The sequence below is a fragment of the Triturus cristatus genome, chromosome 12, assembly GCF_964204655.1.
Source record: "Triturus cristatus chromosome 12, aTriCri1.1, whole genome shotgun sequence".
NCBI lineage: Eukaryota > Metazoa > Chordata > Amphibia > Caudata > Salamandridae > Triturus > Triturus cristatus.
In genome coordinates this window covers 790,954,588-790,980,081 of record NC_140595.1, presented here as the reverse complement: position 1 = coordinate 790,980,081, position 25,494 = coordinate 790,954,588, and the positions used below count along the sequence as shown (strand labels likewise).

At 45.9% G+C, this 25,494-nt stretch overlaps 1 protein-coding gene across 1 annotated transcript in view; it reads right to left on the bottom strand.

Annotated features, from left to right (window-relative positions):
• The window catches only part of LOC146782861 (butyrophilin subfamily 1 member A1-like), a 174,552-nt gene extending 150,850 nt beyond the window's left edge, over window positions 1-23,702 (bottom strand). The window contains exons 1-3 of the mRNA XM_085639809.1: window positions 23,489-23,702; window positions 5,516-5,668; window positions 4,347-4,622 (exon numbers count right to left, since the gene is read on the bottom strand). Coding sequence (XP_085495935.1) covers window positions 4,347-4,622; window positions 5,516-5,576 — 337 coding nt within the window. The 5' untranslated portion in view covers window positions 5,577-5,668; window positions 23,489-23,702. The remainder of the gene's footprint in view (window positions 1-4,346; window positions 4,623-5,515; window positions 5,669-23,488) is intronic.
• Between the last annotated feature and the right edge of the window lie 1,792 nt (window positions 23,703-25,494).

Genomic DNA, 25,494 nt, shown 5'->3' with positions numbered 1-25,494 from the left:
AATTAATGGGTGTACAGTACAATTGATGTTGGACTCATGGTCGATGTACACCATCATTCCCAAATCGGTCTTTAATATGTCATGGACGGACAACATATTATTACCCAAGGATGTTAATCCGAGCGGTTATCAGGGTGAAACTATTAACCTTCTTGGTTACATGAACTCAACTATAGAGTTCGGAGGCAGATCAGTGCAAGGGAAAGTGTACGTGGCTACCGATGGTCCACCCATACTTGGACGGATGTATCAGTATGACTTGTGTATCATAGTTAACCCTAGAGCACCCACCCAAGTGATGGTAGTAGAAAGTCCTTCTCTAGAAAAAATATTAGATCAGGCAAAAGATGTGTTCAGAGAAGAATTGGGTTGCTTAAAAGGCTACGTACACAAAATCATACTCCAATCAGACTCTCACCCGATCCAACACAAAGTGCGTAGGATACCCCTTGTGGCTAGAGCAGCTGTTAAGGAAATGTTGAAAGAAATGGTTACTTCAGGTGTTATTGAACCTGTGGAGAGCTCCTTGTGGGTTTCTCCGGTTGTAATTACGGAAAAACCGGATGGCAAATTTAGGTTTTGCATTGACCTGAGGTCACTAAATCAGAATGTGATAGTAGATCCCTACCCGTTACCAAATATTAATGAGTTGATTTTAGCTTTGAGAGGTGGTAAATTCTTCTCTAAACTGGATTTAAAGAAAGCGTACCATCAGATCAAGCTCCATGAGGAATCCAAACCACTCACAGCCTTCATCAGTTTGGACGGGATTTTCCAATGTACAAGAATGCCCTTTGGTCTTTGCTCTGCAGCTAGCATTTTTTAGCGTATGATGAGTGTGCTGTTTAAAGATGTCGATAATATTGTATACTTTCAGGATAACATACTTATTTTTGGTGACACAATTGAACAACATAACCGTGCTCTCAGTGAAGCACTACTCAAAATCAAAGAATCAGAGTTAACACTCAGGCGTGAGAAATGTAAGTTCCTTGTCGACAAGGTTGATTATCTAGGATATGAGATATCAGCTGAAGGCGTAAGACCCAAACAAAATCTATAAGATGCCATCCGCTTAGCTCCCATATCATCAGATAAAGACAAATTGAGATCGTTCTTAGGTCTCGTCGAATATTACTCGAGATTTGTCAAGAATTTCTCTACCAAGACGGAAGTCTTGAGGTCTCTTTTGAAGAAAGGCATTACCTTTTTGTGCGGTCCCCAACAACAAACAAGTTTTGACAACATAAAAAAATATATTTGTGAGGCAGGCATTCTCACTCCTTTTGACACTAAACTCAAATCTGTTCTTACAGTGGATGCGAGGGCTACCGGTGTCGGTGCTGTCTTATCCCAGATTCGGGATGGGCATGAAAGAACTGTGGCATTTGCATCCAGAACGCTTACCAATTCAGAGCGAAAGTATTCTGTCATAGAACGAGAAACATTAGCTGCGGCTTGGGGCTGTGAATATTTCAGAACATATTTGTGGGGCTGCAAGTTTACATTGAAATCTGAACATAAACCCTTGATCAAGGTACTATTATCGGGTGGGACCACCAAATGTTCAGCAAGATTAATTAAGACTATCCTCCCGCTTACAGGAGTATTGCTATAAAGTGGAATATATTCAAGGTTGGAGAAACATCCAAGCAGATTGCTTACCCAGACTCTCTCTTGATTGGGAAAAAGTTGATAAGTCTTTCGTTTTAAAAAAAGAGGCGGAAGGTGCAGTAACCTCAATTCAAGATGTTTTATGTGTATCTGAAGCACAAGCCATTACTGAAGATGAATGGGTTAAAGAAATGTCATCAGACAATTCCATGTCTGAGCTCAAACAGCTAATTGCACTGGGTGGCAGGAGAGAAAGCACCGTTTCTACTTCGATCAGACCCTTTGTCAAAATTTTAGATGAAATGTCTGTTTGTGGTGACTTATTGATAATGAGAGGTGAGTTATTTGTTCCTCCTTTGGCGTTAAGAAACAATCTAATTAGATTAGCTCATGAAGGACATTTGGGCCAGACCAGGACAAAAAAAGGTTGAGGGCAAACTGGTGGTGGTCCGGAATGGACTCAGACGTTGATGCATGGGTGGAGAAATGTGTAGTGTGTAAGGAAAGTGACAAACGACTCAGAGTGGGTGTTCAAGCATCCATGGGTCATATAACAGATCCAGGTCAACCATGGCATACCATCTGTTTGGACTTTGTAGGTCCCATAAATAGTCTTAGGAGTGACTGTCCTTTTGCGTTGGTGGTGGTTGACGTCACCACTAAGTGGTTGGTGGTCAAGTTTTTGAAAGATATTACCACAGCAACCACTGTACATAACTTGTAGGAAATGTGTATAGAGGAGGGTGTACATTCTGTTCTCATCACTGATACTCAAATGACATCTGCTGAGATGCGCTCCTTTTTGGGTTCCTTTGGCATTAAACACATTTGCACGTCACTCTATAACCCACAGGGGAATGGAATGGTTGAGAGGGCAAACCCCTTATCAAAGGCACTATACAGATGGCGATGTCTAGTGGGCGTGACATTGATCTGTTGGTGTCTGAAATGCTTTGGGCTTACCGCTCAAGCTTACATAGTACCACCGGCAAGTCACCTTTTGAATTGATGCGAGGCAGATTGCCCAAGACTAAACTTGTTCCTACATGGATTAATGACCTGATATCCAAAAACATTTCTCCTAATAAAGCTTATCTTCTTCTGTCTTCTTTTTATCAAGATGTGAGTGAAGGAAGGAAGCTAAGCAACCGTATTTGCTCTAGTGATTGGGTGAAAGTGCGCAGTGGCAGACCTGGTGCACGTTCATCCAAACTTTAGGATCTTACTAAGTAATCTGAGCGCTCCCTCATGGTGTAATTCCTGACAATGGTGACAAATGGAACTATAGACGCGTGGCTTTATATCAAAAGGGTGATTCTAGCCGCAGTATTCTTGTAGGTTCTTATGATCCTTCTCCCCGCATGTTTCTTTGTCCATGTCTGACAGAGAATTGACTGTTCCCTCCCACTCAAGAATGAGTGCCCGCAGGGGTTCACAAGGAGCTGGGGATGCTCCTAATTCTTTAGATGTCGAATATTCTATCCCTGTTCTGAACGGAAATGACACCTGTTTGAGGTCGACATCCTCCTGGTTACCTTCATGACTACATTTGTGATTAACTTATGATGACTTTTAGGGTGCATAGCATCTTGTTGCAATGCACCTTTTATTTATTTTTATTGTAGAGTGTAAGATGTGCTATTAACTTTTATGGTATTATTAGAATGCAATGTCTCTTTTGATTAATTATTTTGTGCAGTTCTTAAGTTGTGCAATTTGAAATGTTTGATTCTTCATTTATCTCTTTCTCCCTTCCTCCTGCCACCTCTTGTCGTTCTCACCCTTTTAAGGGGAGGGGATGTGTTGTCATCGGCTTTGGTCTCATGTTTGGATTATGGCGCACTGTGTGTAGAGCGTTCCATGTTCCACTCGTGAGTCCAAAGTTCCAGCTTAAGCAGTTGGCTTGCAGCTGGCCAGGGATGAGCTGTTATTTCCTCCGCAGGGTGTACCTTACAAAATAAAGCGTACCTACTTTACGGAATCGTTTCCTGCATGGTGCTTTAGGTGCTTTCAAGACATCTCTTCAGAACTGTCTGAAAGGGATGGCACTGGATCAACTTGCTAAGAAAGGGATATTTTTGCAATGTTGGTAAAGACAATCTGGACCCGATTCCCAAGGTTTTGTTGTGTCTTACTCCTGCCTTAGATGAAAGATACTCCTGAATTACCAAGCTTAATTCAAAAAGCATTTTCAGTGAGTAGCTGTGTCTTACTGTAGCCTCACTACTTTAAAATAGTAGGATCTGCAATTCAAAGAAAACAAGCATTGGCATAGCCAATAGGTCTCGCATTTGGGACCTTATAAGTGTTTAGCCATGCAACAGTTGCATAACTAAATACTTATAAGGTCCCAAATGAGAGACCTATTGGCTATGCAAAGCGGCCGTGCGGCCGCGAAAGTGAAAGTAATCGCGGTAAAGCGCGGCGCGCGCGCCCGCGCTCATGCACTGTAGCTCTAGGCTGGCCTGGTAGCACTTTTTGGAGCCCTCTCAAAAAGTCTCGCCAGACCAGCGCATGCGCTGGGTAAGGCGGGACCAAAAAATTGTAATTCACACAATGTTTTGCTTCCTCACGTCTTACTCTTGGATGTTCATAGGTTAGAACTACTCACAGAAAATACAGTGACTCGTGTACCATTTACATTTAAGAATAATACACACGTACTCCTAAAAAAAGCTTTGAGAGTTGGCACCTTCTTGTTCATGACCTCTGCATTTGTGGCCTCCACTTACCAGCGATGTAAAGCGTGGCCTCCCTGTCGTGGCTTCCGTTGTGGGCTCGGAGCAGGCAGGACACCTTCTGGTTTGAGCTCACGATGAAGGAGGACTCGACCTTCAACAGTCCATTTTCATCCGGGTCCATCTTCTCCGAGGCCGCGGACAGGTTCTTCCCGCCATCATCCTGCCACAGCAGTTCTGGTGCCAGATCCCATCTTTCCGAGGTGCAAGTAATCTTTATGCCCCTGTCCTGATATCCCTCTATGTGCATGTGGGGGTCAGACCCAACATCTGGGAAAGACAAAGCAATCATGTGAAACAAGATCCGTTTCTGCGACTCGAACATATAATATTTTAATTCTGGTGTCTTCCCACTTGTCTTTCCCATGTTGTAAGAGCAGGAACTACTTTACAGGCCCGAGTTGTTATGGTGTGTATACTCATAAGGGGACATGGAATGTAGAGTGGGGACATAGAGAGGTTCCACTACCCAGCAGTCTCTTGGAGGGCAGCTGCTGTGGCAGCGGAGCTGAGCAGACCTATTTCCTGTATGTCGGGAACTTGCTATACAAAGAAGTTTGTTTGCACCTCCCTGCCGTCTGATTCGCAACTTGAATGTAAGGAATATACACACAACATGAGGTCTTGTGATAAATTAAAACCGGATTAAAAAGTATGTTCACTCCGATGGGATTTCTAATCTACATACAGGGGGTGTCCCTAGCCTCTTCTCACACAAAAAAGCTCGACGTTTTCATGCAGCGTTTCAACAAGTAAAGAAGGTCCAGGAGTAAACACACTGAAAAGCCGCGCACGGTCCATCTCCAGAGGGTAAACGCAGGAAGATGGAGGCCAGGGCTCCTGAGACCTGGCTGGACGGCAGCCTTCTCTAGACGGGGCAGAACTATTAGGACGCGGCTGTGGTGTTTCAGCAGCTGCCAGTTCTTGCCGACCTGACTTCACGAACCATTTATGAACGCCCTGAAACCCCACCTGAACACACATACCACCCTGCACACAACTTGATGAATGTATCACTTGAACTCTATCATTTAGTTGCATGTGTAGTCGTATATATTGTAACTATATGGTACACAGTACACAAGAGAGAAATATTCCTGGCCGAAGCGTTACATCAAAAGTACCGGCAATAAATGGGAAGCGGAACTAGAGGGAAACCTTACCTGAGTGAGTGGATGAGATGTAGAGGAGGAGGAGGACCAGCGACCGGGGCCACGCAGCCATCCTATCAGAAGGAGGTCCGGAAACGTCCGCTTCTCTGCCGCTTCACGAACTGAGTGAGTCTCTACTATGGACTCCAACCATCAAACTTCACCCTACGTACAGAAGCGCGGGGACATGTTAGGGACCTGATGCACATCTGCACAGACAAGAATCACACTGGGAGGTTTTCCTATGTGTCACCACAGGGTGTTCAGAGCAGATGTGCTTTGGGAGCCACATCTTCAACTGCAGAAACAAGAGACCTCCTCGGATGTAGCCTTGGCTTCCCTTTCCGACCCAACTGGGCAATCATGGGCAGATCAATTTATTTTCCTGTGGCTCATTTCCATGATCACGCACTATCTCTAGTACTTAGTAACACGCTGACCTGCGCTACACATTTCCTTGTTTCTTCTCTCCACAGGGAGTGTTTCCACCTCACTTCCTGCCCTCAGCACTTCATGCTCTTTCATGTGACAACCTAAAGTGTTCTGGGAGTTGTAGTCTTACTGTGTTTCCACTAAGTTGTTTGGACTGATTAATCGAATAACATTTATTTGTACCAAAAAACAGGTCAGGATTGGGAACCTGGTGATTTTACGACATAAAACAAGGTGGCAACCCTGTCCCCTGTGAAATGTGCCTACCAGCAGAGTTAGAGTGAATTAGTGACCCCATACACAGAGGATATTGCTCAGGCATAAATATCTGCTTTGCTCTTAGCTGGGTAAAGAGGCTTCTTAATGCCCCAAACAGCTTCTAGCCTTTGGAAGTTCTTGGCCGAGGTTTTAGCTTTTCTCCGCAGGGTTTAATTCACAATGTTCATTCTCATCATGAACACCTCATTCCAGTCTTGGGTTCTGATTTAACACCTTAATGCTGCATTCTGGGATTTGTAGTTTCGGAATAATACCCCAGATTAATTATTTGTAAAAGGAAATCTCAGAACTGGAACCTCGTGGCCCTCGTGTCAGGGACTCTTTTAGAAACCTGACCTTCCCTCAGCAAAAGGCCGTATATGTGCTCCCAGGTGGGGAAACATCGTTTACAACGCGGGGATTACATCGCAATGCCATTACATCGTGGTTTTTACAACGCAGGTCGTTACAACGACTTGCGCTAGATGTCGCTCTAGGACAAGGAATAGTATAATTTACTATCCAACACCTTCCCTACTGTACGTAGACTGGAGTTGGAATAGTAAATTATACTACTCCTAAGTCCTATTCCTTGTCCTAGAGCGCCATCTAGCGCAAGTCGTTGTAACGACTTGCGTTGTTAAAACCGCGATGTAGTGTACCACGATGTAAATTTATGCGTTGTAACGTCATACATCCCACAGGTGAAATACGTGCTCTTCACAGTGTAGTGCTGATTTTCTCACATGTCAGTGATTCCAAATATAAACAAATCGCTTCACAACGTGGGCACACAAACACAATACATAGATCACCTTGTTTTAAAGATACAGATGCTATAAAGTGTTCTATGTGAAGTGCCTCATTGCTGCCCCAATAGCCAATAGAGGAAATAAAAATAGAGCAAAAGATGGAACCACTGAATTATGTGACGCTTTGTGGATCCGGCACTGTACTTAGTAAATTAACGGAAATGACAAGAAAATCACAAACAGGCATTTTCCTTCCTAGCTCCAAGATGATGGAACTCTATGCCGGAATAAATCTGGCAAAATGTTGCTTTTCGGAAGCACTTAAAAACAAATTTTACCTCCCTCACTAGTCTATCTCTTTGAAATCCCTTCATTATACAAACCTGCTCTTTTTAATAATGGTACCAGACTATTTCTTATCTATAAAGCACTCTGCTGCCTTGTTGCCAGGTCCAGACTATAGAAACACAGTATATAAATACATGCATTTGTAGATTAAAAGTAAATGCATTTTTTAAAGTCTTTTTCGATTGTGGTAGATGAAAAGCACAGAAAACAAATTCAAATGTTACCCAGCTTCTGCTCACAGTAGTTTGTAAATGCACAAGGTGATGACACACTCAGGAGCCAGACTGACCACTGCCAATGTGTTGAATTATCTCACGGAATCACCTCTTATTAAGTGTAGCCACAAGTGGATGAGACTCTCCGCGATGGACCTGCCGGGTAAGTTATACGTGAAACTCTTTCAACGCAGACACTCAGGACCACTTGGTATTCAAACCTCCAGAGCAACACGAGTGAGAAACCCCTACCTAGTCACGTATAAGGCAATGGGTAAAACCTGGTCAAGCCGGGCGGACCCAATGATCTCAATGGGTACAGTCCAGCGAAGAAGGCCACATATTCAAGAATTTACAAACAACACTGACCATTACTTGATGCACTGATCCTCTCCGTTGAGTATATTTCATATTTTGTTTCAATTATCTGTCACGTCAGTCGAATAAGGTGGAGGGATGTTCTAGAAATAGGCCAGCGTCAATCAATGTGTTATCACAAAAAGGAATCCGCATCCACTGATTGGATGTCTGTACATGAATACATCCGCCAGAAGACAGATCAAGGGGCCAAAGGCAAGATCCGCTTTGGTCATATCGCCTTAGCGCTGCTCCGCGAAGTATTCTTTTGGGGTTCTAGACACATCTGCCAACCTATCTGGAATGTATTCCCAATGGAAAGAGTTTATAAACATTTTCTGGTCGTATCCAAGCCCCACTATTTCTTGTCACCTTGTTTTAACTTTGTCCTATCAGATTTCATATCCTTGAATAAACATATTACTGTCCATGGCGGGTGATACCCCAGTACAAGGCATTCAGCAGTAATGGAGGTGCATCCCACGCTCCAGAAGCTTCCTGCTTTCCTGACCCACAGATGTCTAGCCCTCCCCCTCACACTACTTATGGCGGCCGCTGCGCGGTGAAGGGAGAAATCTCACTGGCCTTGTAAGTGAACTGCTTCCCCTCCCACACAGCTCCGCCCGGTAGCTGCTGCCCCTGACCCTTGCTGGTCTGTGTTCGAGGCCCTCCTACACCCGCAGGCACCCGCCTGCGCCTCATCCCTGGTGGTCCAGTGGGGAATTTCTCTGCTCTGCCGCTGCTCTGACTTCTGTCTCTCTGCCTTTCTTTCTACTTTTCTCACTTTTTTACATAGTATTTTACTTTTCTTCTCTCTTTCTCTTTTTGCACCTTTTTCCTCCTCAGTTTACCTGCTCGTCCCCCATGGCCCTGCCCCCCTCCAGTGCCGATTCCCGCCTCCCAGATGTTCAGCCATCACACTACTTATGGCGGCCGACGCATGCAGTGGACATGCGCAGCGAGCTCGCTCATCCGCGCTTGGCCTGTGCCCTGCGCCATGGACCCTTGTTCTCAGACCATCCCCCACTATGACGCAAGCACCCTCCATGCCCACAACACTGGACGTCGCATCGCCTGCCATCGCCGATGAACACCCAAGTCCCTTTTTCCTGCCGGAACTGCAGCCGCACCTTCACCTCCCACCACACACCAGCCCCACCTACTGCACAACCAACAAACACCGGACCTGGCCACCTCAACTGCATCTTGCTCAACACACGTTCCCTGGAGATCTAGGACCTGCTTGATTCAGTCAACCCAGACATTGCCTTCCTCACGGAAACCTGGATGAACTCCACCTTCGCCCCAGACATCGCCACCGCCATCCCGGATGGCTACAAGATCATCCACAAGGACCGCATCAACAAACCGGGGGGAGGCATCGCCATCATACACAAAAGCACCCTCCGCCTCACCACCCACGCAGACGACCTCTCGACCAACATGGAGCACCTTCACTGCTGGGTCCAGACCAACCGGAACACCACCCTCCGTAACACGCTGTAGGAAAGTGCCCCTTTTTGCATGGTTACCCCCCACTTTTTGCCTGATATGTGATGCACTTTGACTTGGTGTGCCCTGGGTCCCTGCCAATCAGGTTCCCAGTGCCTGTGTTCTTTCCCAAAGCTGAACCTTTGTACCCATAATTACCACATCTCTGCCCACAGGTAAGCCCCTTCTAAAAGGAACCATGGGTACCAAGGGCACTGTGACCAGGGAAGGCCTCTAAGAGCTGCAGCCCGAACATCACTTTGCCACTGGATTCAAGCTAGCCTGGCGGAAGAAGGCTGTTAGCCCGAAACCGGTCCAAGGATGCTTGTTTCCGGTCCAGGGAAGACATGGCTTGGCAGTTCTGGCTGGACTGTTCCCATGAGGCACAGGGTCAAGACTGATTTACATATAGCTGTGTCTGAACTAGGGTGGCATAGTGAGCTAAAGAATGATGATGGATTCAACCCAGATCTGTGACTGGGGGTGAGTGTTTGAAAAGTTTCAGCACTCTGTCCATTATCTCGTTGTGTTAGCATTATACATAGCCTCCTATTGCTAAACTTTGAAAACGTCTGTACACATTTTTATACTGTCAGTAGTGCAGTCGAACCTTACAACATTTACTTAGAGTGAAAGCGCTCACTCTAATAATAAAGGCTTTGCATTATTGAAGCATAAATACAAGTTTGAACAGAATTAACACATGAGCACAAATATTACCTTCAGCATTAACACATGGGCACAATTATTACCTTCATTGCAGACATTGCCCTTCCCTTATCTATAATGTGGTATTGTAAACTCGCAGCCAAAGGGTTTGTGCTGTAGGGGGTTGGACCTACTTGTCCCAGGGACAAAACACACATGAAAACTTGTTGCCCGTGACCCCAAACAATATGGCCCGGGCATCGCATTGGGCTATAGGAATTCCGCATCCATGCATCACCCTCAGCCACTGTCAACAACATAGCTGCGTCCCAACAACTCTGTTACAACCTATCTAACTTCTTCCACAGCAGAATCGCAAACATCTACAGCAACTTCGCCAACCAACGTAACCCCAGAGAACTCATCGCTACCCTAACCACCACCAACCAAGACGGTCACCTGACCAAATGAACAACTCTCACCAGAAATGACACAGCAGCAATCATAAAAACCATCCACTCAGGGGCCCCAAAAGACCTATACCCCAACCACAACTTCAAATCTCCAAACAACTTTTACACAGACTACAGACCATCCAGAACACCCCTGCAAGACTCATACTCAACCCCTCAAGCGGCACCCACATCATGCCACATCTCAGGAAACTGCACTGGCTCCACATTCACAAGCGCAGCCAATTCAAACTTCTCATGCACACATACAAAGCCCTCCACAACACAGGACAGAATACCTAGCAGCCGCAAACACTTTCACCATCCCACCAGACATCTATGCTCTGCCTCACTTTCACTTGCACACATTCCAAGCATCCGCAAAAGCAAAACTGGAGGTCGCTCATTCTCCTACATCGCACCCAAGACATGGAAGTACCTCCCGCAACACAGAAGAGCCTACTCCTCACTTCTTGAGTTCTGCAAGAAGCTGAATAACTGGCTCTTTGTATAAGCCCCCTGGAGACCACACGCTTACACACCTGCCCAAGTGCCTAGATACCCACTCAGGTGATTATTATACTATACAAATCAACAAATCATCAACATAACCTAACAATGTATATACATCACCCCTGCAGAAGGCCTATTGAGCCCTAAGGCAGGGTGGTGTATATTAAAAAGTGGCGCATGTACCTATACATGTCCAAACAGTAAAAAAAAAAAAAAACGAATTGTCATTTTTACTGTAACAGAGGTTGGTAGAACCCTTGGCAAGTACTGAGTTACAAGCTGACACTTCAGCACTGCTAAATTCTGAATGGAACTAATAAAGTTGGAACTGTAAGGTATCAAAAGAATCAGTGCATTAAATCCAATTTAATTGTTAAATCCAATTTAATGTTGGCGGTGGGAAAAGTGCAACGTTAGAAGTTGCCACTTTGGTTGCCCACAGTTTGAGTGCCTGTTTACGGTTTTACCCAAAGACTATCCTAACAGACAACAACAACACACCTAGAGGTTGAAGAGGTATAGCTTGTGTCACCATTCGCAGGGGTGGAGCAATAAATATTTTTTCTATTTATCAAAATATTAGTAAGGGATCCAATGATTAACGTGCAGTTAAAACTGCTTTAAGGATACCCTCTTAATCCTTAGATAATGTATTCCGAGCTCCCTAGATAGGATTAAAAAGCCAATATTAGATGGTCTTGGGGTATTATCACCCTGCCCTCTCTCCAAATTATATTGTCAACATATTTCGGCCTATCCTATTTCGCCACTATTGGTCGATGGCCTTCTTCAGGACTACGAGATCCCCGCCTTAAGTCACTTTCACTGTTGCTCAGTCATTCTAATTAGTGAACAGTAAATGGTTGTAAGTAGTACCGTGCAGTGACCTCACTTATCTTTATTTCTGACGTTAATTGTCATCTGAAAGACAAAAAATATTACCATCCATCATATAATTAGAGAGGGAAGATGTATGCTTTTACATGCCTACAAGTGCAGTTGGTAACAATGCATCCAAGTATTTCAAAAGAAAATACCGCCAAATCGTGAGGCACTGCATAAAACCTTGTGAGTTGTTTGGATAAGTTAAAATCGAACATTGAAGTCATGGGTTTTTGTTACCCAAATGTTTTTTCTAAATTTCCTATCCCTTGGTGGGTGCAGGAGTGTCACCCTGCATTCACACACTGTGTAAACAACGAATCAATGTCATCCAATATGCCTTGTTCATAGTTGCTAACAAATCATAGTAAAATCATAGCCTATATTGTGAATTGTAACTCCACAGATGTGGTACCTTCCCATAGTATCCAAAAACTGACAAGTCTTGTCGTAAGTATCAGCCCCTCATTTACTTCCTCAAGGGATTAACGCCTTCTGGAATATAGCTTCCAATGATAGCGGTGGCTTGCCTGCGTGCTAACTAGTACCGGCCAAGCAGGCCGCGTCAGAATGCGCTGCATAGTCACATGACTGGGCAACTGCAGCGTCAACCCAAACTGGAATAACACAGGGGGTTGCACTTCTGAGCCGCAGTGCATCTAAAACGCCTTACTATATTACCCAAAATGGTTAGTTAAATGACCCGGTTCCAATGAGTAAATAGGTCACCTTGCTCATCTTATTCTCCCCAGTGTAATCAAAACAGACTAAGGGGATGTGTGAGTACAACTAAACCCCTTGCTCGTGTCAAGGTCAGAAGCAGTCAGTGGTTTTAAACCATGTTCTGTGATGAACAATCTGTAAATAGAGTCTATATATACCGATATATGTATGGTTACATGAAACCACTGTGATAATGGTATAACTGGTGGGTCAGCTGAATCCCCTTATTTCCCTCATAGACTGTTTAGGTGGTACCAAGGAATATCATCATTCAATCCCCTATTATGGCTACCGAGCCTATATATCCATCACTGTTCTCGTTTCCGTGGGTATGTAGCCCACATGTAGCCACACCGCAGGGGTGGGCTACCAAGCTCTTGAGACCAAGAGAGGGGTTCTGCCATTTTAAGAGTGGCCAGAATAGAGCATTCTGGACTAGCTAGATGGAAGTTGTCATCAGGCGGAGGGGATCCTGGTAGCCCATTGGCTTGTGAATGCAACCTCCCCTAAGAGGACTCTGAGCTAACTAGATGCTGCACTTCACAGGAAGCAGTAATCAGGCGGAGAAGATCATGGTAGCCCATTGGCTTGTGAACACGGCCTCCCCTAAGAGAACTTTCTAGGCAGAAAAGGGGAACTCTGGCACCCAGAACTCAGTGGACTGGAGAAAAGGACCGAAGAAGGACTGCCCTGCTGCACCAAGGGCCGGGCAAAGGAGAGGCTGCACAAAAGTAGGACTGCACCTGCTGCACCTTGGGCTAGCGAAGACAAGGACTCTGACTACTGTGTCCTGCTCGTGGCAAATTCGTTCCCCTAGCCAAGACAGAAGCGGAGAGTCCAAGAGTTACTTAGCCTGCTTATAGTTTGCAGCATAGGGTCACAATTCCTTAAGAATCTACCTGGCGAGTTGTTAGTTTACCTCACCAGATCATCGCTCCAGTGCAGCTTAAGAGACCAGGACCTGATGCTAAAAAGTTGCATCCGAGTCTGCTGGACCCAGGAGAGTTGTCAGAGTGTAGCTTGGTCGCCCAGAAGAAGAGTCGCTAAAAAAAGAAAACTGCTGATTTCGCTGTGCCGGGCGGCTGGAATTCTGCTGACCCCGGGGGTACTTTGAGTGACATCGATCCGTGTTACAAGAACCACCTCACGAGGACAGTGGACGGAGGACTAGCCCCAGGATGACCCCTGTCGACTGCACAGCTTCATCAGCATCTTTGAACATCTTCAGCATCCTGTATCCCTTGCATCAGGACCACGCCATATGAAGTCAATGGCAAGGAATCACTGACCCAGGAACTTGATTGAAGTCTGATTTTCTAGAGGAGGCGAACTGTTTCTTTGGACCTTGCTGGTCCAGTTAATTGGCTCTCTGCGGGAGTTGGTCACCTAAAGTAACTCTAAGAAGCGGCAATCAACTTGCCAAGGTTTTTCTTGAAAAAGTTAGCGTCAAATTAATTGAATTTGCCAGCGCTTGTTCATGGTTAAGTAAAAAATCTGGAATTATTTGGGTCTTGCAAACTCTATATTCCTAGAACTGTGGCTCTTTTTTGTTTCGGTGTCCAAGAGTTCATAAAAATGCAATCTAATTTTATAAATTGATGTTCGATTTTTTGAGAGTCATAGTTCCATTTTCTTTAATGTTTTGGTGCTGTTTGAATGCTTTTCACTTGTTCATTTGGGTAAGCCTGCGCCACATTTCTTCACAACTAGGAAGGCTACTGGCCTAGCTTTTAAAGCGGGAAATGCCAATATTTTATGACATTAGTTAACGGGAGGGGCAAGATAGTTGCCACCCAGGCTGCGATTAAAAATACACTGCAGTTTTAAATAAGCGGCCTGAAAGTGCTGGTGCCAGGGTCCTCATGGGCTTCCTGGATGCATTGACTCAAGATTTAGTAGTGGGCAAGTGAAAGATCTGGCGAGGGACCGAGGAGCTCTTGGAAGTTATTAGGGACATACCTGGGAATAAAACACTGCACTTATGGCCTACCAGTGCTGTTCTACCAGTTACATGCGGAACTGCTCTTCTCTGAGAAACCACTGGTAGAGACCTGTGGAAACTCCTGAGGTCCATATGTGAAGTGCTTAAAGGGAAGTTTACCAAGACGGATCGGGATCCTCGGAAGATTGGTTCAGATTACCCACTGTCCATGATCAATGTTGATGTCAAGGAGTTGTCCAAACTTTTAGTTCATAGACAGCAAGGAGTGATCGGCGCCACCCTCATGAACATTCGTAGACTTACCCACATCATGAACTCAGTACAGGGGTTGGATGCTGCAGCTGTATGGGTTGCCTTTTGTCGCTACTGTTCGCTTCAGCAAAGGAGCCACTAGCCATTCATTTGCATCCGGTCTTGCGTCAGTGGGGTATTCGGTGGGTAACGCAGAGCACGTCATCTCTTTATATGCCAGCAACGCTCTTGTGTACCTGCAGCAGCCAGAACAATCTGTGCAAGAGTTATTGACTGAGTTGAAAGAGTTAGGCAGAGTCTCTGACACTGATGCTCCCCCTAGCGGGACTAGTAGGCCAACCTGTGGGGCCACTGTCCAATGTGGGGCTATGATGGGCTCTAGATTGGTTCTGATACTTTGGTAGAAGGTGGCACATAAAGCTGAAAAGCAGTATTATAATATGGGGAGGGGGCTGGCAGGTCTGCAGGCCTCCATTACCTTCCGAAACAAACAAACCTCAGTTAAGGGCAGAATTGTGATAGCAAAAATGGTGGTACGACCACTCTGCCTCTACGTCCCTCAAAATACACAAGGCCCAATAGCGAGCAGCTCACTTAAATTTCTTGACAGCCCGTTAATTGCCCTGATATGTGTGGGGAAGAGAAGTCGAGTTGGCTTGGGCATCCTGACTCGGTGTCTCTGATTTGGAGTTGTATTATCTGACAGCCCAACTTCAACATGCGGCTAAATGGTCTGCTGAAGGAGACAGCTGAGAGTAATGGATTTTTGCGGGGGTCCTGGAAGCACAAGACCAGCTGATACGTTTAATGGTCAGAACATGAAAGGCCAAGCAATGCCCGTATTTGATATGATGGGAGCTCGCCATTAACAGAGTCATTTGAAGACCCCATTTTCCCCATTACCTCCCGTTGTGGTGGTTGCAACCCTTTTTACACAGTGGCTGGTATTTGTTTTTGAGGGAGGGTGCAATAAAGTGAAAGACTCGCACCCCATTGTAAACTAGGGGCTTGTGAGAGCTTTGGGGTGGGTCTGGCTCAGTTTTTGCAAGTTGCCTGGTTAACCAGGACAGCTAGAGACATCTGGGCATGCCTCCCAGATACTACTGGAGGTGCTGCTGGGTATGGGATTCTCCCAGCGCCTCATGCGGTGCTTAGACCGCCTATCAGAAACAGAAATATTGTGGGACAAAATATAATGTCAAGAATATCGAGGACAAACATTTCATTAAGGTAAATTTGTGTATATGTCTATATCATCAGATGTGGAGTTAACAATAGTAAATCTATACTTACCCATTTGCACGTACCGTCTCGATATTTTGCTCCTCGATATTATTGACACGATATTCCGTCCACACCATATTTCTGTTTCCAATATTCTGCCAGTGATCCCCTCGTATCCCGCCTACATGAGGCCTTCAAATAGGATAGACTTCGGGTAGAGATGCCCACAAGATCCCAATGGGAGAGGGACCTCTCAGAGCCACTACCAGAAAGACGATGGAGAAGAACATGCAATGAAGCGCGCGCCTGGGTGCCTGACAGCGCTCATTTCAAACCAGCTCACTTCTAGGAGCTACAAATCTGTCACCCGTGTGACTAAGGAGAATTTACCCGGGCAGATCGGATGGGTGCCACAGATGTAGTGTGAGACGCGGACTTTCTACAGATGACCTGGAGCTGCTCCAATATAGTGCCATTCTGGAGAAATGTAGCTCAGTGGTTACGAGGGGTGACGGGCATTCCTCTAAATGATACGACACTGTCTCCTGAGCATTGCTCCCTGCATCTTCCTTAAGAACAATGTCTGAGCTCCTTGTTGAGCTGCAGGCGATCTGGGCAGGAAGACGTGAGATCAGGCTTTTAAGGGGCAACTGGAGAAGGGCTGTTTGTTGTTTTTTTGGTCTGGTGTCAGCCACAACCTTTACATTGTAATACAATTATAAATATAACATACATACAGGGGCATTCTAACTGCTCTTTTAAAGATTGCCCTGTTACTGTGTCATTCACATTTTAATTCGCCCACTACAGCTTACATCATAGGGCAGTGGCTCGGCCCACTTTAGCCATTGGCTAACTCCACTGAGAGTGACGGCATTCTTCCCTTTTTCATGGAGCATACCCACGCACTGAGCAGTTCCCATCAGTGCCAAAAACTACTTTTGTAATGTGTGCTTAACAAGACAAAAAATAATATTTTGCCTTTTAGCCATTTGTTTCTTAGATTAATGAGGGTCTAGCAGCTTTCCCAAGAATAGGATGTATGACGTAACAACGCGAGTCATTACAACGCGTGCAGTTACATCGCATTCGTTACAACGACTGCGATGTTACTACGCTATGCCATTACAACGCAAGTCTTTACATCGACTTGCGCTAGATGGCGTGCTAACATTAGAAAAGCGTAATTTACTATTCCAACTCCAGTCCACTTAACAGTAGGGAAGGTGTTGGGATAGTAAACTACACTATTTGTAATGTTAGCACGCCATCTAGCGCAAGTCGATGTAAAGACTTGCGTTGTAATGGCATCGCGTGGTCACAAATCCTACTAAAGCCGTGGGCAACGGGCTTTCTCTGCTCAGTTTGGGCATTTGTGGGCATTCTCACACTCCTCTCCGACTACTTCCCAGCACCTTTCATTCTTTCATTTACTCCTTACAAAGACAGGAGTAAATCTGTACGAAAGGTGTAAAGTAGAAGGCGACGTTTCCAGAATTCATGAGGGTGTATTTTCAAGGGTTTAAAATATTTTTCAGCAGAATCCCTAGTGCACAGAGGTGACAAGGAGTTCACAAGTAATTTTGGCCCCCCATGAGAAGGTGTAACTCTGCGTTTGCAGATGTAAGAACTGCTTTTACTAATTGGGCACTAGGAATCTGCCGGTGCTGCTCAGTGTGTTACTGCACCTGCTGCACAGTTCTGTCCTAATCTCCAGGTCACAGGTTCGACCCCACCAAGGCGCATTTGCCGGCCACAGTTCGGTTAAAAGCGACTGCTTCCGGGGAGTAGTTATCCTGGTTGTTACAGGTGATGTATTCTGAGGGCAGAGGCAGCCCGCCATCCTTCGGAAGCCACTAACCTCAGTGCCAAGTGAGTTTTATGTAATTATTATAGTGACATGTATGCATGTTATATTACAAAGGGTTTAGAGAGAGCGCTAACACCCCGAGGTTTCTTGGCGCTTGTATGTACTGTATAGATTTTTATGTTGCACGAGCATAAAATGGGTTTGTGAAACAAATTAAGACTGCGTCCGCACATTTAGTTGTGTGCCTAACTGTCTTTGCTGGGTGGGGATGGGAAATAACTTTTTGTTAGGGTAAACTGGAAGTGGACAACCATGTTGCAATCTCGGAGTCGGCTCAACATCCTGTGATTTAAGGCGAATCACAATTTCCGAGCTTAAAAAGTGAATGTGACCTTAGATAGTGAAGCTGGTGCTCGTGTAAAGCCTTCAATACCTTCGCTATCACAAACACGCATTAGCATAGCCAATAGGTCTCGCCTTTGGGACCTTTTAAGTGTTTAGCTATGCAACAGTTGATGTTGTTGCACCAAGGATATTGTGGTGCATAGTTAAATACTTATAAGGTACCAAAAGCGAGACCTGTTGGCTATGCCAATGCTTGTTGACACCAGGGCTGCAAATTTGTATTTCATTCCTAATAGTATTCAACCACCAACTTTCCTCTGGAAACACAGTTGATGAAGTCGGAGCTTCCCTTGAAGTGGGAAAAGGAAATCATGGTTTGCTAGTGTGCAACAAGTTATTTCGTAGTTGCTGGAAGTATGCTGATGGTCATGACCAATTCAAAACAAAGATGTGCTTTGAAATGTATTGGTTTACGAAAAACAGTGGACCCTAGTAGTTGGGGGGTTAAGATAAGGATAGACACTAACTAAATAGTATTTATGTCCTTTGTCCAGCCGGACAAGAATTTATTTGGCGATGCAAAAAATCAGAAAGTAATGTCAAGGGGGCACAGCCCGTGACCTACAGCGAACAAGACAAAAGAACAAATATAGGCAACAGCGAGCAAATCGGTCTGTATACTTATAATCAGTGAACAGACTGGAGTGACCACTGTACATAGCATTCACAAGCATATTCAGTACATATGATCCTATTGTGTCGACGACGTTTCGATGCCGAAACAAAATGCTGTTGCCTATATTTGCCCTAGGAGGGGCGCCCAGACTGAACCTTCAAAGGGGGTACGCCGGATGGAGCGGGAAGCCCTGCTGCGACAGATGCAGGACCGGGTGGGTACTGCTGACCAGGCCAGTGAATGATCCTAGCAGTTGTTGTCCTGAGATCAGGTGATAGGAAGAATGGTCCGAGTCCAGCTGTTTGAGGGATCGGTCTTGGTGGGGGGAGCCCCACCTTCGGAATGGTGATGACCGACTGTCGGACATATGGACCCCTGCACGTCGGTGCGATTTGTTACTGTTGAAAGATGACATTGAAGTCTCCTTATGTTCTCCATCCTCTCTCTCTTCTCTCTTTCCTCTCTTCTTTCTTCTCTACGCACGAGAGATTTGCAGCCCTCCTACAGGCAGGTAGGGTGAACCTCCGATGCTGGAAGCGGCAAGCGGGGGCTGGGGAAGTAAGGCATCATATGTGTGGGGGACGGGGCCACTGCGATCACTGGAGACGTACGAGCTGCGTGCTTTGTTTGCGGATGCTTGGAATGTGTGCGAACAAGACAAAAGAACAAATATAGGCAACAGCGAGCAAATCGATCTGTATACTTATAATCAGTGAACAGACTGGAGTGACCATTGTACATGGCATTCACAAGCATATTCAGTACATATGATCCTATTGTGTCGACGACGTTTCGATGCCGAAACAAAATGCTGTTGCCTATATGTGTTGTTTTGTCTTGTTCGCTGTAGGTCACAGGCTGTGCCCCCTTGACATTACTTTCTGATTTTTTGCATCGCCAAATAAATTCTTGTCCGGCTGGACAAAGGACATAAATACTATTTAGTTTGTGTCTATCCTTATCTTAATCCCCCAACTACTAGGGTCCACTGTTTTTTGTAATAAGTTAACGCCCAAGGTCCCTAGTGTTACCTTCGGGTTCCCTTGTCTCTCATAACTTCTTGAAATGTATTGGCGGCCATTCCTAATGTGCCAGTATACTACCTGAGGGATTTATTTTGTGCTGCATAACCAGGTCAAATGTGCTCAAATATCATCCACGCATAAATGGAATACGTTTCTGTACCCTAACATTTACAGACTTGTAGCTCTACAGTAGATTGTAGTACTGGAAAAAAAAATTGTCAAAGAAATTGAGTTGACTGTTGCTTTAGTTACAGCTTAAAAAATATACAGAATGCAGTTGCTGGAGCAAAGTATATTTTAGTGGAGAGTGACATCTCGTAAGTTCCAAATCCTGCCCATACGTTCCACACTGTCTTACCCAAGAATAAATGCATGGATGAGTCAGCTGTATTAAATAACATTAATATTAGTGTTGGGGAAATAATTAGGAAAGAAAGCAAAACGAGCATTCACCTGCTATACGTAGACCCCCTCCCAAAGCATTCTGTATGCTCTGCATTAGGTGTTATTTGACATAGTGTAAAGCCTATAGTTTACTACAGAAAGGTGTCTCACTCAAGAGATCCCAAAATCAAGCGAAACAGATACACTAAAGGTGAAGGCTCCATAGACAAAATCTACACCACAGCAATCTCTCTCTGTAAATACACCAAAGATCTCGAATGTTTTATCCACCATGATTTAAGCATGGCCCTACTTTTTTCATCTTCTAGAAGATCATTAAAACATCTGATCCTGTGCCACAGAATCGAGGTATGTACTCCTCACTAAACACATCTCACCTATCGCCGCTTCGGTGTATTTCAGATGCTGCACTGCATGAAGTTACCAACTTGCAACTGACCGCGTCAACGCTCTCGTACTTTGTCAGAAACTGTTGTATCGTGTATATGTAGCTTAGGTTTTTGTAATACTCTGCTTTCAGACTGGCATGTTTCATGTACGCGTGAGTTGTGCTGGGCCAAGCACTCAGTCACCCTATATTTTGTGGGTCTAATTTGTGCCGCACAAAAACAAATAAATTTGGAGGACTCCGAGTCAAAGGAGCATAGACTCAAAATATGCTGAACCGGCCAGGCAGAGGCAAGCATAGGATCTCAAATGCCATCTGAAAGTAAAGCCACCTATAACCAAATATTGCAGTACATGTGGCTCTCAGACGGTGGTTGTATGTGTACTGTCAACTATACCCTGTAACTCTCTTATGGGAGCTCTACTTGTACTGCGTCCATCCCCCTCTATTAATATGCACTCATCCGCAGTGCACGCCACGGTGTCTTGAAAGAGCCTCAGCATTACAGGACACTAGTGGCAGCGGTAAATAAGCCTACAAGTCTGTTATCAGTGAATAATGCCCGAAGGCAACGAGAGAGACACACGCACCCCCCACTGTTCTATTTTCCCTTTATTACGGGCAGTTCCCACTAGCGAACACCATTGGCACTCAGCTCTTAACGGCGCTAGTGTTAAACATGTACAAGTAAAATTTGTGCTCATTTCATTTCTGCCTCCCACTAGGGACGACTCCGCCTTTCATCATGCGGACATCGATAAAATGAGTGCCACTAGCTTAGATGACCATAACAATGCTAGAACGATATATTTGCTAGAATAGAGAATGTATGACTCCAGGTGATATTGTTTAAAACACGACTTTAAAGCGAGTTGGCTGATATATTTGTCTTCCAAGAAAGCAAGGAGGCCTCTTTGGGGGGGAGGTATAATGGAGACTGGGCAAGAGAAGTCAGGGGTAGAGAGGCCTGCCGAACTCATTAGAGACCTCAGCTGTGAAAAGAAGGGCTTTTCCTGCGGCAGAACATAAGGCCTGGGAGGCTGGGGGCTCCTGGGGGTGGCAATCGCAGATTGTCCACCCCCGGGCAGCTTCGGGCGATGGGACGGCCCAAGAGCAGGCAGGCAAATCCCATTGGGCGGTGGTTATGCAGCGCGAGCGCGAAGTATTAGAGCTGCGTGGCGCGCTATTCGGCGTGAGGCAAGGTAGGGAGCTTGCGTTTTTGTCCCTCCCTCCCACCCTCAGGTTGTGTTTATTGCTTGTGGCATGGGGGGGAGGTTATATATAAAAATAACAAAACAAAAAAAAAAAAAATCAAAATAAATAAATAAATAATAATAATAAAAAAAATAATAATAATAATAATAATTAAAAAAAAAAATATATATATATATATATATATAATTATCACTATAGTTGTCGCTTGGACAGGTGGCAGAGCTGGAGGAGATCAAGACAGGCAGGAAGGGTTGGGGGCATTAGGAATAGCTTCGGACAGGGGGAAACAAGGGAGCGAGGTTGGAGGCAAGTGTTAGGCAGGATAGGTAGATAGGGGTTTGGGTAGGAGGATTAGGCCGAACAATGTGGGTAATAGTTGTTTTGGGGTATATTGTTTAGGGGCGGGGGGTGTTAGGGGGGGGATATGTTTTTGGAAATATGATCTGTATATGATCTGTATTTTTATATGTGTGTATTTGCCTGCCTGTCCAATAAAGCGGCCTTTTACCCCAAGTGTGGGTCTTGGTTGTGCTTATTGCCCGATGCAGGAATGCTCTCCGAGGCAGAGTAGAACAGAGCCTGGGAAACTTCAAACTCTGCCTCCTTCCCGTCCGAGCGGGGTGGGCCTCTGGCCATCACGCAGAACGACCCCTCCCTTCAAAGGGCCGACCGCTGCAAGTCAACTAGCGGCCGGTGGGTAGCGGGAAGGCAGCATCCATTCGGAAATGCTAATGGGTTCAAGTGTTAAAATGGCAGACCACTAAACTGCTGAAATACACAGTAAAACCCATGGGCAGTGTCTGAAGTAAACTCGACGCTCGAGGGCGTTGCAGCGCAGCTTTAAGGCGTCATTTGTGGCTGTGTGCTGGGACAATTGCAAACCCGTGTAAATTGCACACAAAGCAAGGCAGAATCATTGGAATACAATGAAAATAAACTACGACGGACCATAACATTTTCTCTGCGGAAAAACAACGAGGCAGAGGAAGACAAATTGAACTAATTGAATGAACTAAAACTAATTTACTCTGAAAGACGGAGAGGGCATGCCAAGGACAACATCAACAAGCATTGGCCGCGCGGCCCTGAAAGTGACACGGCCGCAGGGCCGCGACAGTGATAGGGGTCGTATGGCGGCTGCGCGCGTGCACGCAAGCTTGAGGCCACCAAAGGCCTGTGGTGGCCCTTTCAAATGCCGCTTACTAAATTTCTCGCAGAGACCTAAAAACACTGCTCTCGGGCTTGTTTCAGGCTCACAGCAGACTCTCTGAAAAATCAAGGGAAACTTCACCGCCTGCAAAGGACGCGACGAGCTACAGCAGCCATGGCCAGCTACGAGAAATGCAACCAACTCTGCGGCGGATAATTCTGCGGGTTTGGGCGTGCAGGTGACACTGGCTGCTTTTTTTCTGTCGGTTTCGTTGTTAGCGATGCAATCTTTAATCGTGTACGTACTGGCTTTACAGCGCAATCCAACAACGGCAGCTACTGTCCTCCACGCTCAGTAATACTAGTTCTATCGACAAAATAATATTGCGCCTGCCCAGTCGGGTCGCCAGCTGGTGCATTAAGCCGCCGATCTATCTTGCCAGCACAGGCCGCTCACACGTCTATTGTGGGTGAGAAACTTACCCGATGACGGGTCAGATATTTGCCCCCTCACTCCGCCCAGGCCGCACCCATGGGCACCGTCAGATCCCGCTTCGACTGCCGCTAATCGACTGTAGCTCTGTCCACTGTGAGGTGACCCCAGTCCTGGAGGAGGGCAGCAGCAATCACCTTTCCTGTCGCCCTTTTTTCCCGTGGGCACTTTCGACTTCGTTCGAAAAACAGAAAGCTTAAAAATGAAAGTGAAAGTACTAGTCCAACTTGTAAAACGAGATCGGGGAGAGGAGGAGTCAAGAGCGAGGCAGCCTTGGCAGGGGTTTGAGCTTTAAATAAACTAGTTGGAGGGAATGCCGTAGTCGGCACATTGAAAACAAGCACTGGCAAAGCCATTAGGTCTCGCTTTTGGAAGGGTTAGAACTATTTGTAAATGGCACTGTCTTTTGTCCATATGTTATAGAGTGGAGTGGATGTATGTGGTGTGGAGTGGAATTGTGTATGTTGGACTGGAATTGTTAGTTGTTTTTTTATTCAGATTTATATAGCGCTAACTCGACCCGAAGGTATTGGAGCGCTTTACATGAGCACCGCTTACGTTGCACAAGGACACATTCAGGCACGGGGAGGTTAAGTGATTTGCTAAGAATCACAGGATGTGGACGCGACCGACCTCGAACCTTGGTTTCCAACACCAAAGTCAGCAATCTAGCCAGCGGACCACATCCTTTCCCTAAAGTTGTAAGATTGTGTGGCATGGAATTGTGTGGTGTGGATTTGTGTAGTGAAATTATGTAGATAGTAATTATGTGGTATTGAGTGTTTTGGGATTATGTGGAGGGGGACTGTGTCATGGAGTGTAATGTTGACTGATATTTTGTGTTGTGGTATGTAGTGGAGTTTAATTATGTGGTGTGCTGTTCAATTATCTGGGGTGGAATGGAAATGTGTGGAATTGAATTGTGTGCGTGGAACTATGTGGCGTTGAATTGAATTATGCTATTTGGAATTCAATACAAAAGACTTTATTCAGTTAAATAGTAACAATAAAAGCACATGCAAAATGGCTGGGAAAGGTGACTATTTTATGCCGACAGCGCTAGCGCTAGCGGCGCTTTCTGCCTGCTGAAACAGCTTTTAACTACCCGTTTTGTATTTTCTTTAATTTGTGTTGGTTTGCCTTGCTTTTACCTGCAGCGACCCTCCTGGCCTCATTCTGCACTCTAAAACCCCCTCTGGGGATTACCATCACTGCCTTTGGCGGGTCCGGGATCACGGGGTGCCGGGGACTAATTTGAGCGCCATTTTGGATAGGGCTCGCGCATTCTCGCGAGACTTAGGCCGGCTGAGCCTACTTGAGGCAGCGTGAGACGGCAGGTCAGCCTGGGAAAGGTGACTATTTTATGCCGACAGCGCTAGCGGCGCTTTCTGCCTGCTGAAACAGCTTTTAACTACCCGTTTTGTATTTTCTTTAATTTGTGTTGGTTTGCCTTGCTTTTACCTGCAGCGACCCTCCTGGCCTCATTCTGCACTCTAAAACCTCCTCTGGGGATTACCATCACTGCCTTTGGCGGGTCCGGGATCACGGGGTGCCGGGGACTAATTTGAGCGCCATTTTGGATAGGGCTCGCGCATTCTCGCGAGACTTAGGTCGGCTGAGCCTACTTGAGCCTTCTATCGGTCGCGCAGCGGTGACGCGCAGCGGAGCGCCTTCATCGCGCCTGAGTCCAGCCAGAGTCCTGCCCGTCTGCGCTCGTCAGCGTCTCGGAAGCGCTCGGGGCGGCGGGACAGGCTCGGCCACCCAGCATGTGCCATACAGGTCCACGCGTGCTGCGTTATACTGCGGGGGAGCTTCGTGCTCTCCTCACTGCTTCCAGTGGCTGCTGCACTGTCTTTCCTGGACGTCATCGTGGTAAGTCCATCTGCCCCGGTTGCGGATGGCGTCCCTCCCGTGCTCTGTCATGTCCCCCTGGCAATAACATCGCCAATGTGGAATTTCTCTGCATGCTACTAAACACCAGATCGGCATGCAGACA